Source organism: Arachis stenosperma, chromosome 1 (genome assembly GCF_014773155.1).
Source record: "Arachis stenosperma cultivar V10309 chromosome 1, arast.V10309.gnm1.PFL2, whole genome shotgun sequence".
In the NCBI taxonomy this organism is placed as follows: Eukaryota; Viridiplantae; Streptophyta; class Magnoliopsida; order Fabales; family Fabaceae; genus Arachis; species Arachis stenosperma.
The window spans coordinates 1,711,255-1,729,584 of NC_080377.1; the positions used below are offsets into that span (position 1 = coordinate 1,711,255).

Consider the following 18,330-nt stretch of genomic DNA (forward strand, 5'->3'; position numbering starts at 1 on the left):
TTTAATCTCTTGTATTAGTCTGCTGTTTTAAACTTTTATGTAAAATATTTGAAAAAATCTCTATAGAAAGGATAAAAAAGTAAGGGGATAAAGAATCCCCTTGTCTTAATCTTCTTGCAGGGAGAAAAGTTTTGCTCGAATTACCATTCAACAAAATTGAAAAAGATGTAATGCTCATAGTTGTGAATCGTTTAAATTCATCTTCCTAAAAAGTTCATAGAACTGTGAACTTCCTTTAAAAACCTTCATAAAAAAAGCTGTTTTCAAACCTAGATAGTGAAGATCACATAATAAACAAAAATTATTTATACGCTTAAAAAATTTATATAATACATTTATATAAAATATTGATATCGATTGATTAGAATCATTTTATTATGAGAAATTTAGATTTAATCGGCTATAAAATTATGAATAAGAAAAAAAAAATAGAGTAAGAATCAATATTTTTAGTTTAGATAGAATTGATATAATGCGCCAATTATGAGATCATTAAAATAGAATTTGAATTGGAATTATAAAATTTAATAAGTCAAAGACTTTTCAAAAAAATTCAAAATAAATAAATTCACAAAATAAAAAATTTATTTCGCTGCTATTTTTGTCATTACTAATAAGCTAATATTTTTTTCTTGATTTTGTTTATCAATTATTTTACTAATTGTTATATTAAATTTCAAATAAATTAAATCAAGTAGTTAATTGAATGAATTAATGATAATTAATTAAATTTAAAAGAATTATTGAAAAATAGCATGAAGAAAATGCTATATTAGTTATGTTATTAAGTGAAAACTGATTTTAATTATATTTTAATAGATAAATAATAGATAATGGATAGATTTGGCCGTACTTACACTTACAGTTACAGCACAAGAATGGTCATGGAGATGGCACTGCCCCTGGCCCCCTGCAGGTAAACCGGGAAAAGGGAATCATTCCGTGGAATATGACTCTCTTCTAAACATGTAACTGTAACCGCTCTACAATGTAGAGACGACACCCATGCTCACGAGCTTCACCACCCTCTCTCCCACACAAACCACACACACCCATCCCTTCTTCCTTCACAAATCATTCCTCTCTCTCTCTCTCTCTCCCCAATCGCCACGCCTTATAAATTCTGACCACTGACCACTCCTCACTCACTCACCACTTCACCAATCACCATCGTAGCTCGCAATTCCCCAATTCCCGAACCCAACGCAACGCTCAGATCCATTTCCCTTCTCCTTTCTCCATGGACGTCTTCGTTTTGCCACCTTGGATCCCCGAAGATGACCTTCTCTTAAAGAACGCCGTTGAGGTACCTCTCTCTCTCTCTCTCTTGCCGCGGCTTAAGCTACCAAACCCTTGCGTCTGGTGTTTAATTCGCGCAATTCAGTTCAATTCCTAACATATTTGTGGTTGTGGTTGTGTAGGCAGGTGCGTCGTTGGAATCGCTGGCGAAAGGAGCGGTTCAATTCTCGCGAAAGTATTCTATTGCTGAATTGCGAGACAGGTGGCGTTCTCTTCTCTATGACGCGGACGTATCAGCCCAGGCTTCGGTTTCCATGGTCAATTTGGAGCTCTCCGGAAAGTCCGCTAAGGAAGGAACAATTGGTGACGCACACAATGGCGTTAGCGTTGTGGCGGCGAAGCGGAAGAGAGGTCCTAGCATCCGGAAGCAGTACTACGCCATGCGGAAGAGGCTTTGCAGACAGGTTTTTCACTCTCTTGATTCTTTCGACGAGGCAGTACATGATGAATTGGATTTGGTTAAGCTTAAGCGTGAGGGCGAGGTTGAATCCGGGGGAATTGTAACTTTAGATAATGATAATAATGATAAGGATATGAATAATAATTCGGTTGCTAATAATTTGGTTGGTTATGGGAGTTACTCTGGATTGGAGGATGTTGTGTTGTCTCATTCTATGAGTGATATTCCTTTGTGGAGAACAATTGAGGATGTGCCAGCACCGGCCATGCCTGTCGAAGCGAGTCCTAGAAGAAATGATCGCGATGGGGAGGAAGCAAGGGCAACAACGCTTCCCCCTTCCCATGGTTTGAAAGGCAAATGTGCAGTTGATGTGTCGAATGCTTTGGCATCTATGTCGGGAGAGGACCAAAGGCGCCTTTCTGATCCACTTTCGAACTTATCAAATGAGGATGAGCCTTGTTATGAGAACGTTGATTCGCTTCTGTTGAGCTCTCCTTGTGAAATTCAGGGAAATGATGCCTCTGATATTTGCGAATCTCGGAAGGTGGATATGATGACCAAAGCTGGTGAAATGCCCAGTAATTCATCTACAGCTGGATTGGTGGTTGTTGCCAAACCATTAGACTACAGTTGTGGTGATGTGCCTTATGATTGTGATCCTTGTAACAATGCTGTGTCATCTGTTTCGGTCCGAACCCCTCATCGTGAACCCAGTGAAGAGTGTGAGTTCTGCTTCCTGAATGCCGAGGATGCTGATGTTCCATCTGAAGACAGTGCAGACTCGTCAATTATAGTTCCTTGTTTGTTGACTAGGAAACCCCAACCAATTGTCAAGGATGCAGGTTATACAGATTCATCTGTTAATAACCAAATGAAAAAGGAACTAGATAGAAGCTTGAAGAAAGAAAATAATTCACACTCTTCAATGTCTTCCCAGCGACAGATAGTTAAGGCAGTGTTAGTGCCAAATATAAATTCAACTCAGCCACCTGTCGGTGTTGTTACGAGAGCTGAAAATCCTGGAAGGAACCCTATTTCAGCAGTTCCTAGTCAGAGCAACAGTGTCAGTATTAATGCAAGTCGCAAAAGATTAGTTCATGCTGCTATCTTGACAGCCATGGATGGACATCCAAAACAAAAGGTTAATGCATGAATTCCATCAGTAGTTCATAACTACGTGCAAAACTTGTTAGGAAAGTCATTTATGATTTTTCTTTCATTAAGAAAGTTCATTGAAGTTGTATGTTGTAAGCAGGAAAGTGTTGCTTCGGCTTCAGCAAGACATCATGCAGATTCAAGGGCAGGGCAACAAAAGGATTTACCCGAATCTGAAGGAAAGTCATTGTTTCTCAATCAGGAAAGGGAGGATGATGATGATGATGATAATGACGAAGATGACTCTGATAATGAAATTCCTTCTTTTTCTGATATTGAGGCAATGGTAATTATTGTATGTTGCATTGAATAGCAATTATACTACATACTTTGTTATTTCTCATATCCTGGATCTCTCTTGTTCAGATTCTTGAAATGGATTTATGTCCGACTGATCAAGATACAAGTGCAAGCAGAGAAGGTAACTTATCTGACACATGCAAAAATAAAATAATCACAGTTTTGTTTGAGGTTTTAATTTATGCCTCAAAAAATGTTTGAAGTTGAATATTGAAGTGTGTTTAACAAAAATGGATTTTCATGATTTGATTAGAACTTTTTCACTGGATACAATGAGTTTGCTTATAACCCAATGAGCATTTTTTTTAGAGTATATGCTTTCCATATGTCATAATTAAAGTTTTCAATATCAATCGTCAACAGATAGGGTTTAAATAGAGCCGTGGGTTATCCTCTGAAGTTTTATTAATGTGTTTTTCTCAGAGAATTTATTTTAATGATAGCTGTTGTCTTCTAATCTTTTACTCCAGTGTTGAGATATCAACATGATGAGACCAAGAGGACCATCATGAGATTGGAGCAATGTGCACAGTCCTTTATGCAAAGAGCCATTGCATCTCGGGGGGCATTTGCTGTATTGTATGGGCGTAATCTGAAGCAATATATTAACAAGAGCGAGGTAAATTTATGGAGTTTTGACCTCTTGTTTTTCTTTAAAATGCGGATGAATGACCTTGTACGAGTGAGAAAATGGTTGTTGTTGTTGTTGAACGTTGTGAAATACTAAGATCTCTTTGTAATGCATGTTACCTTCACTTTGGATTCCCATGCTGTGATTTGTTATCTTGTAGGCCAATTAATGCTTTCGCTTTGATTGCAAACAAAACAGAACCAGACTAGCATTATCTCTGAACAAATTGAACTCTATTGAAGTGAAATGCAATACTTCTGTTGATCGAGTGTTCCTCAACACTAAAATATAAAGTTTTAGTTATGTTATTTTCCTGATTAGGGCTGCTGTTTTTAGTTTGTGATGTTCTTTCCAAGTATAATTGATTCTTCTCTGCTTTTGTGCAATTTCTTTCTACTTAACAGGTCATACTTGGAAGAGGAACTGATGACCTACATGTTGATATTGACTTGAGAAGAGAAGGGTGTGCTAACAAAATATCTAGACGACAAGTAAGATTTCTCAAAAGCTTCAGGTGCAAAATTTCTGTGCATGGATAGCTTTTATGATTGGATGTGATTTATGTTTCATAGATTTTCATTTTGCGTGGATGGAGGAGGGGGCAGTTGGTAAGACTTTGTTGTATTTGAAAAGGAAAATATATAAACTTATTTCAGTAACGGAATCACAATTAAATGATCTGTATATGCCTGGAGAAAGAAAATCTCTAGTTTTAATGTGATGGTGTTATTGTGTGTTTTTATGGTAATTGAAGTAACTACCGGTACCATGACGGTGTCTGCATCTGCATGATTTTCGTGATGCAATGGACATTGCACTTGTAAGGACCCAGATAATAAGATATCCAGACATTTTTTTATCATATCCTTCATAATTTTTAATTTCCCTATTCAAATTCATAGTGGTTCAACTTTGACACCTACTTATTATCCATTAGGCTTTAATAAGGATGGAAGCAAATGGCTCTTTCGTTATTAAAAATCTTGGCAAGAATTCTATCTTCTTGAATGGCAAAGAGGTTGCTCCAGGACAGCTGCGGGGTCTTAGTGCTAGTTGTTTGATCGAGGTAATCGCCTTTTCTTTCTACCTAAAAGTAACGTTTATTTATATATATTCCAATTTACAATGCTCAAATATTATTGTATACCTTGAGAGCGTTATAATTCGAGGTAAATGGCTTGCGTACAGATTAGAGGCATGTCATTCATCTTTGAAACCAATAACAAATCTGTGAAGACTTATTTAGAAAATATGAATTGCAAGGGAGAAGACAAAGGGAAGGCTTTAACCATGGTTGCCTGAGACTTAAGAGATTTCTAAGAAGAGTAATGAAATCGAAGGAAAAGCAGTATTGTTTAAGTGTAGCTTCTGAAGTTGTAGCAAGATGTTTTAGGAGTAGTTTCTCATGTCATAAAAAAATAGTTGTAACATTAATTGTTATTGTTAGTATGCTTTGTAAAGCGAGAGAGCCCAGGTTGTAGTTGTACATATAGATAGAAGTTAAAAAGCTATTAAGCTACAAAGGTATGATATGGCTGCGCTGTAAAATAGGAGGACTTGTGTTTTATGTCTTACCTTCGCTTCAGTGTAATTGGTCTCGTAGAAACTTCCCTGGCTGAAGTAATGGTTATTGAATGAATAAAATACAAATAGAAAATTAAAATTACATTTATTTCTCTTTGCTTAGTGGGGATATTATACTTCACACTCCCTTTGATTTCAAGTTGGCATTAATTCTGTTTTCTTCCTATTGCAACAATCTATTTTCTGTTGCTAGGTGTTTTTGATTTGTTTGTTTCTTGTAGATATCTCTTTCTTGAATTTAGATTTTCTAAAGAAGAAAGTTTGTAAAGTGGTAAAGTGAAGGATTAATCACTATTTGATTTTGCAACTCTCATAAAATGTGTATTTCATTATCTTAATTTAAGAATAATTAACTCCTTATTTTACCAATTTTTTCACTTTAGAAAGTCTTGACCGCTTTCTCTTTGTCTTTGACTATTTCTGAGATCTAGTTTTCTCTGTCTTTGAATATTTCTGAAGGTGTAGTTGGGTTTGTGGGCTTTTTTACCTGTTTTGTTGGGTTTCATATGTTCTTTGATTTTGTCGGGCTAATTTGACTGAAAAAAATTTCCCTATCTTTGATGAAGAGAAAAAAAAAAAGTTAGCATATGTTTATCTTAATTTATTTGAAAACATTACTATTGAATTTATTTTTCTTAAATTTTATTTTTTTTAAAATATTAAAAACTATACAATACTTTACTCTAAATTGTTTAATTTATTTTCTTGATGATAAACTCGAACATTGTTGTTTTGAAACACAATCTCAAATATAAAAAAGGGATTAAATTGACAAATATGAAGAACACTTCTAGTATGAGGCTGGCCTAAAAATGCTTTTTGATATTTGGTTTATCACTTAATTGATTTTGGAGGGAGATTGTTGGTGCATCACCCCTTGGAGCTATCAACAATTCTACAATGGAAATTTAACAATTTCAGCACTTATTATTTTTTATATGCTGCACGGGAGTGTGTATCACACAAGGATGAGATAGGAGATGTGTTTTTTAATGGTATAGGATTTAAAAATTCGGTGCCTCCAATTTCTTATTTGGTTGCACAGTAATATCCAAAAATCAGATATACTGATTTATTTTGTTTTTTTTTTTAATTAATTACAAAATGGGACTGATTTTTTCGATATGAAAATAATTATGGTGTAACTCAACAAAATAGACATGTATCAAATATTTACACGGCTATAGTGTCAGGTAAAATCATAACTTGTGTTTTACTTTTTCACTTGCATTTTACTCCAGTTAGCTTTTTTAATTTTTTGTCATTCAATTTTTTTATTATTTTTTGAGATACTAAAACGCAGGTTGCATTTTAAATGTCTAAATTTTTTTTTTACTGAAAATTGCAAAACGTAGCTTGTGTTTTGCACATGCCTTACCTATAAATACAAAACTCAATTCACCCCAACTACCTCACTTTTACTCTCATTTCTCTTTCTTTCGTATATTTCATACTTGTGAGGTTTTTTTGGCAAATAGTTGTGTCAAAAAAGTCACGTTAGTTGAAGTTGAGGTTATGGAAGGTATTGTAAATTTGCGAGTGTATTATAACAGTGAGATTATATTAAACACACACAAAGGAGTGACTTTTGTTTATGAATGTCCATTTTTTATTTGCTATTCCATGCACCATGAGTTTTGTAGAGTTGCAAAATAGTATTTGTGAAAACATACAAAGTTACATTTCGAAAAGGGTGAGCAACATTTTGTACAGAAATCCTGTACAAGTATTTGGTAAGTTGATACAGTTTCAAATAATGTCCATCACTGACGACGCATGTATGCAGCAGATGTTCTATATTGATCAACAAACCCAATTTCACGTGCCGATGATAGAGTTATACGTTGAGTTTGAACAGCATATGGGGATGAACGCGGTTGGCGAGGAGGCCAATGTTGATGAGCTCGAGGATTTAGATTGGGAAGAAAATAACAACAACAGTGAAGAAAAGTTTGAAGCCAACTATAAAGTCAATGACGAAAACGATGACGGAGACCTGTCAGGCAATTCAGCGGTACAAAATGAAGCGCATGCGATTGCAAGTCAGCACCACCCCTTTGGTGTTCTATCTTTTTTGCGGTCTTTGGATCTCGAAGTCATGCATGCCCCAAAAATTTCTGAGTATGCGAATATGGGTATGTTATGGTTATTAATTAAAGTTACCACTACCATTTATTTTATTTGCCTTGTACGACTAACGGTGGTTTGCGTGTCGTAGGTGAAGTCAATGTTGCGATGGAAGATGGTGAGTTTAGTATCAGAATGAAATTTAGTTCAAGAGAGTCGGTGATATATGCAATCAAAAGCTACACTATCTCTAGAAGAGTTGATTACACTGTGTATGAGTTTGAGTCGTAGACATTCTATGCAAAATGCAAGGGTTACGTTGTAGGGTGCGATTGGCTTATTCGAGCTGGTTTGATTTGAAAGAAAGGTTGTTGGGAGATCATGAGATACAATGGCAAACACAATGAGGACGATTTTACAAGATCATGCCAAGTTAGACTCAAACATAATTATAGATGCTATTAGGCCGTTGGTTGAAGCAGATCCGTCGATGAAGGTGGAGTCTATTATTGCAGAAGTTCAATCCAGGTTCAACTACACTGTAAGTAACTGCAAGGCTTGGTTGGCAAAGCAGAAATCTGTCGCAAAAATTTTCGGTGATTGGGAAGTTTCTTACCAGACTCTACCAGTATGGTTAAAAGCAATGATTGCGAAAATGCCAAGGTCTTGTGTTTAAATAAAAACGCTTCCCGTTTACCGTGATAGTGAGGAGGTTCAAGGTATAAGAGTTCTCCATCGCATTTTTTGGAACTTCTAGTATTTAGACACTGTAAACTATTGGTGTAGGTTGATGACACACACTTGTATGGAAAATATAAATGTGCATTTTTAGTTATGGTGACACTAGATGGAACCAAAATATTGTACCTATTGCATTTACGATAGTCAAGGGTGAGACGACAGACGCGTAAGAGTTTTTCCTAACTAATTTGCGAAAATATGTTATTACTATTGACGGCGTGGACATTATTTCTTATCAGCATAATTCCATCGACGCAGCAATAGCTCGCAATAACGGTGCATGATCATCACCAAAAACGTGACACATATTTTACATCAGACACATCAGATTCAACTTTTTAAAAAAGTTTAAAACTCCGTATTTATATAAACTCGTGGTTCATAGGAATAAATTATTATTGTCATAACAAACAGCATTAGAAAAGATGATTATTTTTATCATAAACATCATTATAAAAAATAATAATATATTAACCATAATATTAATTACTCATATATACCGAAAACACTAATAATAACAATAATAATAATAATAATAATAATAATAATAATAATAATAATAATAATATGAGCCGTACCATTTTTTGTTTTTTTTTAAAAAATTGATTAATAACATTAATATATTAATAATAATAGTTAATAATATATTAAAAAATAATAATAAAAACAAAATAATAATAATTTATTAATAATAATAAATTATTATTGTTATTATAAATAGCATTATAAAAATTATTTATATAATACTTAAAATGTTTTTATTAATATATTAATAATAATAAATTATTATTGTTATCATAAATAGTATTATAAAAAATTAACAATATACTAATCGTAATAATAATTTTTTTGGGTCACTTAATCATAATAATTACTCATATAATAACAACAACAATAATGACGAAATTAACAATAAAATTAACAGTTAAAATACAAACAAATAAAATAAAAATAAATAAATTTATTCACTATAAAATTAAAAAAATACTTACCCATTAAAGATGATCTAGATATTCAATAATATATTTTTGAGGTAATATAAAATTACGAACCATTTTTTTCTCTTAATTTTACTCTTTACTCAATAAAATTATCCTTTTTTTATTCTTCTTTCTCCCTCCCTGAAATCCTAAACCTTTTTTTATTCTTCTTTCTTCTTCGCTGAAACTCTAAATCTTTGTACCCCACAATGCAAAATACTCCTGCAATGTCACTTTAACAAACCCTCAATGAAATGAAAATTTTGGTTGTTTCCTTCCAACTTGCGTTTTGTATTTTAAAGACCCACTTTAGCATTCTCTTCCAACACCGATGTTTCTGTCAATCGTAACTTGTGATTTGTCTCTACCGTCTGTCAATCGCAACCTGTGTTTGGGGAACTCCAAGGTGGTCAATCTGGCTGATCCTATCTGTATGCAGGGGACATGGGACACGTTTCAATACGTGGTTGTCCCTCTATGCCAAACGCAGCTTGTGCTTTGTAGTTATATATTTACTTTTTTTTTCACCCAAAACGTTACTTGTGTTTTGTAGCTGAGGTGACTGACCATAGCAAATTTACATATGTGATAACACACCATGCACCAATGTAATTAAATTTTACCATTTTTTACTCTATTAATAAATTAACTTCTGACAAAATGGACGATCTAATTTATATTTTTAAAAATTTAAAAATTTTTAACATTGAATTCGGATTTTTTAATTGTTGTTTTAAAAAATAAAAGAAATTAAAAGTACAAATTGAACTCTTCAAACTTATTACTTGTTTTTTCTCTTTAAACAAATTGGCCAATAATAACATATTACACATATATTTAATCCATATAAAACAAAATTAGCCCAATTTCAATGCCAATCTAAATATTAACTCGCGTGTTTGGATTTCACTTCATTTTCATTTTCTTTTGTTTTATTATTCTGTTTATACAGCTCATGCTTTTCTTCAAGCAATTATTCATCACCATCTTCTATTCTCAACCAAAAAATTCTCACTTTTGGTTCACGATTATTTAAATACTAAACTTGCATTTCCTTCCTCACAGTGGGCGTTTCTATTTGTCACGAGTTTGGAAGAGTGTGAAAAGTAGTTTAGGGTGATGAAGAAGGTTACGGAGTGACGGTAGTTTTGATTATTGTTAATGAAGTTGGGTGAGGGTTTTAAGAGGTTAACGATTATTATAGTAGAGGTAATTTAAAAATTTAATGTGTTCTTTTAGCAAAGTTAATAATACTTTAGCAATCAAGCATTTTTATCAAAACACAGCTCATTTTTGTAGATATAATTATATAAATGGAGTCACTTAGATAAAAATATCAAAAACGTTATTTTTAAATATATTTTTTTAAAATTGAAATTTAACATATATAATCAATTAAATTATATTATTTTTATTAAAATTATACTAGATAAATCAGTTTAGCAAAAAAATTAATAAATTAAATTTTAAATCAGTATAAATTAATATTTTTTATATAAAAATTACTACAATATCCCTATTATAAAACACAACTAAAATATCCCTATTATATATATATATATATATATTAATTTTGAAAACTTTAAATTTTAACCCTATAACTATAGAGAAAAAAAAAGGGTTAGAATTTAGAATTTTCAAAATTAATATATATAATAAGAATATTTTAGTAATTTTATATAATAGGAGTATTGTAGTCATTTTTTATAAAAAATAATATTAATTTAGACGAATTTAAAATTTGATTCACTATTTTTCGGTCAAATTAATTTGTTTGACCTAATTTTAATAAAAATAACATAATTTAAGTGATTATATATGTTAAATTTTAATTATTAAAAAATATCTTTAAAAAAAAGGCGTTTTTTGCATCTTCACGGGAGCGTCTCTCGTATAATATACTTTGTTTAATTTCATGCTTATGTATATTTACTGTGTATATATCTATTTTACTCACGCAAACGCATAATATTACATAAACTCGCTAACGACGAGTGCGACAGGCTCAATAATATATAACTAAATTCAAGAGTATAAAATATCATAGATTGACCAATAAGTAATATTCAACGATTAGATTAGCATTTGTCATGACATGTTAAAAGTTGAGTAGTTACACATGACCAAACTAGACTAAGCAACGTTCCATTAAACATCCATATGCCAGAACCGTGACCATATGCCATTAAACATCTCAATTTAACAATTAGATTGATAATATAAGGAATGGGTGAGGATTCCAATTGAAATGAACTACTACTGAGGCAGCAAAAACATGAACAAATTAGAATTTTGCACAAACACATCCACATTTCAGCACACTGAAACCATCCTTGAAGAGATAACAAGCTATCATGTTACAACAAATAAGTACATTTCCTACGAATCTAATAAGCCACACCATCATCATTCTACTAATCAGCCAGTGAATACCCTGAGACGACTAGTGATCCTCTCACGGCATATGGGACAATTACTTAACCTTGATGCACAATCTCTGCAAGTCTGCTCCCCCAATATATATATATGTATATATATAGTTAGAACTTAGAAGTTAAAAACCACTATTAATAAATAACTTTAAGATGCCGTTTTTATCTGTAACCAAACATTCCTTAGGTAGCTTTTTGTTTTGAGGTATTGGGACAGAGACTAGTACTAAAATTTCTGTCTCTGTTCTTAAAATTTCAGTATCTCAGTACTTCCAAAAAATGAGGACACATGAGACTGAAATTTTTAAAGACAGAGACTGAAACTTTAATAACATTTTATACCTAAAATATTCTCATTTCAATTAATTAATTCCAATTTTACCTTTTGTACAAATTAAATTAGAGTTTCATTCTTGTTTTAATTTCTGTCTCCCACTTAGCACCAAACAGAATACTGAGATTTATTTCTGTCTCTGTTTCTTAGTCTCTGTCGTTCAATCTCAGTCTTTCAGTTTCTGTCTCTCCACAAAACGCTACCTTAATGTTGTGTTTGGCATGTATCTCAGGATAAAATGTATAAAGACAATATAAAGAGACAAAATAGGTTGTTTGAAATCAAGTCATTTTGTCTCATAATGACAGAATATTTTGCCTGTCTCTATATTTATCTCATACTTTTAACAAGTTATATAACTTCTAATGTCTTTGCATTTTTATCATGAGAAAAATATGAAATGAAAAAAGAGTTAGGGATTTAATGAGGCTCACCATGTGGCCACATCCAAAAGCCAGTTCCTTTGCATTGGTGAGACATACAGGGCAGGCCTACAAAATTCAATTGGTTGCATAAATAATAGAGCATGCAATATTTGGAGACATGATTCTTTAGAAATACCGTTTGGTTTCGATCATCTGCTGGTGATGCTTGTGCATTGCTCATTACATGCCGGGAATAAGGAACTGGAGGAGGCTTTGCAACTATTTTCTTCGCTCTTCCTGTTACACGTCTGTTGTCCAAACTCCAAAGCAAATCCTTTCAGATATTCAGTTAAACAAACATAGATCTAAAAAATATAGACTCAAGTACCAGTCACAAGGATCATACCCAAGTATTCCAAATTCAAGGGTTGCTTTGTATTGGAAAGGGATCTCCATGAGAGCAGCTAGAGCAAAAGCTGCTTCTTTCTCAGAGGGGCCAATATTTTTAGACATTATGGCAGTGAAGTTAACAAACTGCATAAAAGGGTAAGTAGGATATTTTCATTGCGACAGAGTGCTGGCAAAGAATGTAGACTTTCAGCTGCAAGTTGTATACCTGAAAATTGTCGAAACCACGCGCCGGTATCTTGTCATCAAACTTCTGCATGTCTTCCCATGGACCATCACCAACCCCAACCAGAATAATTGCAAGGGGGTATTCACTGATATCAGAAATTAAAAAGATTGGAAACAACAAAATGGTATAAGCATTAATAGGAATGGTGTAAGATTATCTATGTGTACCTTGCATCAACTATAGCTTTGATTGTCTTCTGTTCTTGAGGACTCAGTTCTCCATCTTCAGTGTTGACACTCCTAGTAACCTTACAAATCAAACAAACTCATATGAATAAGATTAGAGACATAATGAGGTAGCATTAACTATGTACCTGCCCATCTGCAATGATAACCAACACATGAAATTGGCCGTGATTTTTCTCAACAATGTCTATTGCAGCCTCGATCACAGGAGCATAAGAAGTTGGTCCTGCAAACAAAAACGAAATCATTTCTGAACTAAGGCCTCGTTTGGCATTTGGTAATTGTCTCTAGACAGAAATACAGAAAAACGGGAAAATACAAACCTATTTAGAGAATGAGACAAATACAGAAATATAGACAACTTTTTGGTCTTGTTTTTTATCCTGAGACACGCTTAAAAAAAGCTACATATGAAAATAACCTGAAAGTTTCAAGTTTGGAACTATCTTTTGGTAGCACGCAAGAACTTCCTCAAAACCATGACAAGGTGTATGATCACTGTGAAAGCTAAACACTTCTTGATCATGGGTTGTTGCTGCACAATAATAACAAAATTGATTAAACTTGTCAATTTTTCTTATCATGCAAGGTTAGGACTTACCATCACCAAAGCCAAAACATGGAATCAAGTTATCATCATCAAAGGGAGCCAAAGTCTTGCCAACAATAGAGATGGCCTTCTCATAGGGGTTTGATGTCTCTCCAATGGCATGCAGGCTTCTATTGTTGAATGACATTCTGCCTTCAATAACAACATCGATGCATTGGCTTCATAATAACTTAATAACCCAACACTTAAAATCAAACTTATTCCAAAACCCATATTTTATTTTCTCATGTCAGAAACCGTAGTTCTTTTTGGCCTCCCAAAATTTTCTATACACGATGCAATGGATCATGAGCCAGATTAGGATTCTCTCAAGGTTTAAAATAACACATATCCTCATGAATCTTTTTCTATTACTTATTATTTATTCTTTTGGCTTTCTTCTGTTTTACTATATATAGTAATTGAATCAATCGTGAAAATATGAACATGAGAGGATCCAAATCTATGTGGTACAACCTACCAGTCCATTCATTGCTTTTTGTGAAATCAATTCCAAGGATGAGATTTGATGATTCTAGACCTTCTTTCCTTAAGGCAGTTGTAACCTGTATATATATATAAACACAATTTAGGAAATATTTTGTGTACTCATTATATATCATCTACACTAAATTGACACATTTTACGTTATCACTGAATTTAGATGAAGTGTAAGTCTGATGCCTTATCTAACCATAAAAGAATGTGTGCCAATTTGATGCGAGATTCATTGAACACAAATGATATATTAGAAACTTTATTTTATTTATTTATTATTTTAAAAGTCTATTGAGAAGAAATATTACAAAATTTGAACTAATGAATAATGTTAAAGGAAAAGTCTAGGAGGCCAGCAACTTTTGTGTTTTGTAACCAGCACTTAACCATAAAAAAAAGTGAGTAATTTCTTATCATTGGATGTAATCTCGCACCATTAAAAACACTATTGATGACCAATTAATAGTTATAAAACACAAAAGTTACTGTCCCTTAGCACTCTCTAAGGTTAAAACTAAATTTCAACCCAAAACCTTTAGTTAACGAATTTATGAATTATGAGCCGTAGATAATATATATCTCCCTCAATCTATTTTCAACCAAACTCACATTAAGGAAAAATAAAAGTTCAAGTTACAAACACACCCTAAAGCCGGAGAGCATTATATCTTGGTGATGATAAAAATAATTATTATTAAATTATGGATTGTGTTAAAATGTATGTCAACTTAAATTTCATAAATCATACATCAAAATAATCCAATAATATATATTTATCTAAAAATGTATATGCTTTCTTGTTTCATTAAACATTTTTCACGCAGCATTATTTGGAAAAAGCAGCATTATTAAATATGGTTGAAGCTTGATTGAATGGAAGAACATAAGTGGTTCATTCTCATATGTATAAAGGTACAAGCAATTTATTTATAATATATAAAAGTTGATATCAACTTTTTCCATAATAAATTTAAATTATCTTTTTTCTTTGCTAATGATGTCACATCAGCAATTCTAATAATTTGGCAAAATATTAAAATCAACTAATTACTATTTAGTAAAATAGTTTTAAAAAATTTAAAAAAACTCTTATCTATTATTATTCAATTGAAACATCAAGTACTAATTAAATGTAATAAATATACATTAAAAGTGAGTGTCGTAATAATGATAATTATAAAAAAGTTCAGTTACAAATATTCAAATTCTACAACATATATATATTAAGACTCTTACTACTCTTTATTTCTTAATCTCTTATATTAATTATCAAAAAATTTTTAAATTTAATATAACATTTTTATATGTTTTTCATTCTCATTCATTCATTTTTTTAATTATTTACAAATTAGAATTTCAAGGACTAATGAATACAAAACACATTACTGTAAAGAATGGTATAAAATTAAAAAAATATTATAAGTAAAGATTAAAAAATATCAATTTATGTCACAAACATCTAAAGAATAAAAATAACATTAATATATGCAAACATATAAATAGAATGCAAATAAATAAAAAATAAAAAATATATTTTTTTATAAACAAATTGATTATATAAAATAAAATATAATTGATGATAAGACATAGTATTTATATGACATGGTTGTTGAAATAAAAAATAAAAAAGACATTACTTCATCGTAAAAAATATGATTTCTTTTAAAACTAATATATATATATATATATATATATATATATATATATGCCATTTGAGCTATAACTCATTGGCAAGAAAATACCCTTGTTATAATATTAATTTTCTAGTGCTGAGAACAATCTTGAATTTTTTTACTTTTTCTCTCTCAATATCTTTAAAAGATTCTTTAACTGTATCTTTATTTCTTACAATAACAAGAGCACATCCTAAAAAATAGGAGAGGAATAATACAATTGAAGAGAAAATTTTGAAAAAAAATGTCTACCTGTAAGAAAAAGACTTGCTAGTTAAATAGAATCCAACATTTTGTTGAGGTTCAAAATGGATTAAGAAAATCCTAATTTTTCCCAAAAAAAAAAATTTTCTAATTCCAAAGAACAAATATACTTATTCAAACTAGATATCATGCTAATAAATATTGAATGATTCTAATAAAAACCAAGAAAGATACTTAGAAACACAAAAAAAAGTAAGTTTCTGCCAAAATTTAGAATTTAAGTTCACCTATTTTCCTTTGACAATTTAATATACTTTTAAGTTTTAACTTCAAGTGATAAAATTTGAAATTTGAAAGCAAGAGCCAAATTTAAAATCCTGTTTACTTCAAAAGTTGTGCGTTTTTAATATAACAACTTTGAAAGACGTGAAAGACATGTTAGCCCCCAACAAATTTTTTTTTTATTTATGTAAAAAACTGCAAGACAAATTAAACATAAATTAACTATATATAATAATTTATTAATGGTTATATCAAGAAATAGTTATAAAATTAATTCAATTCTCAAACATAGGATTAATATCTTTACCTTGGTAACAAAAAGTTGGTGGGTGTTAGAAAAATTGAAATATTTATAAGATTTTGAACTTTTCAATTATATTAAATAAAATACATAAAAAAAAATCATACTTCAACTTTATTAATGCTTTTTTTTTTTTGTTGGGGGTGTTTAAGTTGACCTTATTGAGTTACTAAATTTCTACCACATAAGTCATCCAAAAAAAATCTACCACATAAAACTACAATTTGACTTGGTCATCTATATTCCAACGTTTTATACTAATCGGATTATCTCAGAAAATATCCCAGACTAGGAGTCAACTGAAAAATATCTCAGCCTCATTTCAAAATTAGAAGACGAAAAAAAAGAGACTTATGAACCAAAACATATGATAGATGAAAATGAACCAACAAGAGAATCATCAGCACAAAAAGCTCGAAAAAACAGAGAAATTCATACATATTCTAACTAATTTTAAGGATGAATGTGATATAGCGATAGGTGAGACATTCATAAATTAAATTAGTTTTATATATATTTTTATCTATAAATCCAATTCTTGAATTTTGTTTTCACAATATGCATATAGATTAAACGGAAATAACAAAAAAGTACACTAATAAGAGTATATTTTGATTAGGCAAATGTGTAACTTTTTCCCCAATCAAACATACACTAAACACTAAACATGTTAATGAGAAGGAATGAAGATAAAGGAGCAAAACCTGTTCAAGAGAAGTGAAATTATCCTTAATCAAAGTATATTTCTTTGCTGCATCCTTCTTTCCCATGGCTGCTAATCCCTCCTGTCCTGACTTATTTTGTGCCCTAGACATGGATGGTGCTCGTTGCGGTCGCAGCGGAGGCAGCTGCAGCGAAGGATACTGTGGTGGAACTAAATGTCGCGGTGGCCTTAATTGTGATAACGATAAAGGTCTATTGTCAATGGCTGAAGAATTATAATTACTATTATTTCTTCCACCACTTTCTTTGGTATTATTTCTTGAAATTCGAGTACCACTGTTTCTTTTTCTGGCTATGAGGTTACCCATGTCATCTTCTGCTATAATAAAGGCGTTACAAGAGATGAATACATGTTTTTGTGTGCGAGAGAGAATTTATAGTCAAAAGGAATATTGAAGGCAAAAGAAAGAGGAAGGTAGAGCGTCTATTTGAGACTTTTGAGTGTGGAGCGGCTAGTTACTTCCTAGAAACCACTGGAAAAAGGCTAATTTATTCTGATCTGATCGAAGAAATAAGCTAAGTAGGGGAAAGTATCTGATTCTAGCTTACTTTGTTAGCTTGTGCGAGAATTTTTTTTGAAGGTAATAGAAAACTTTTCTTTAGTTTCTTGCCCAACACATAGGCTGAAGAACACAAAATAAATACCGAAACTGGCTTTGCGTGTTATACTGGTGTAAACATTAAACTCTGCATTTATGCTCACTGTCATTTGCATACTCATGTATAAATTTATGGGAAAAAGACAAATATGTCCTAATCTTTTTAAATTGTAATAAATTAATCTCTCATAAATTTTAATTAGATTTATTTATTTTGTGTCTTAAAAATATTTATCTTAAAATTATTAAAAAGTTTTATTTGAAATAGAATGTATTTGTTTTATATTTATTAAATAAAAAATTTAAAATCTTTTACTAATAGTAAGTTTATTATGTATCTTTAGATATTAT

The 18,330-nt window shown here is 31.4% G+C and overlaps 2 protein-coding genes across 3 annotated transcripts; one reads left to right on the forward strand and one right to left on the reverse strand.

Annotated features, from left to right (window-relative positions):
- Positions 1–1,137: 1,137 nt before the first annotated feature.
- LOC130969935 (uncharacterized) lies at positions 1,138–5,450 on the forward strand. The gene is made up of 8 exons (XM_057895861.1): positions 1,138–1,306; positions 1,422–2,840; positions 2,955–3,140; positions 3,221–3,275; positions 3,625–3,773; positions 4,190–4,276; positions 4,723–4,851; positions 4,974–5,450. Exons 1-8 carry the CDS (start codon positions 1,241–1,243, stop codon positions 5,085–5,087), a joined length of 2,205 nt encoding a protein of 734 aa, XP_057751844.1. The 5' UTR covers positions 1,138–1,240; the 3' UTR covers positions 5,088–5,450.
- A 5,634-nt stretch (positions 5,451–11,084) lies between these two features.
- Positions 11,085–18,047, reverse strand: LOC130945382 (E3 ubiquitin-protein ligase RGLG4-like). Of its 2 annotated transcripts, XM_057874133.1 has the most exons (11): positions 17,362–18,047; positions 14,181–14,265; positions 13,712–13,852; positions 13,532–13,645; positions 13,239–13,336; positions 13,093–13,172; positions 12,905–13,010; positions 12,695–12,822; positions 12,485–12,596; positions 12,358–12,414; positions 11,088–11,662 (listed from the first exon to the last, which is right to left on the reverse strand). In XM_057874133.1, the coding sequence occupies exons 1-11, from the start codon at positions 17,686–17,688 to the stop codon at positions 11,576–11,578; spliced, it is 1,335 nt and encodes a 444-aa protein (XP_057730116.1). In that variant the 5' UTR covers positions 17,689–18,047; the 3' UTR covers positions 11,088–11,575. The 2 variants fall into 2 exon arrangements, with proteins under 2 accessions (XP_057730161.1, XP_057730116.1); XM_057874178.1 differs by lacking the exon at positions 13,712–13,852 and having other exon boundaries at positions 11,085–11,662.
- Between the last annotated feature and the right edge of the window lie 283 nt (positions 18,048–18,330).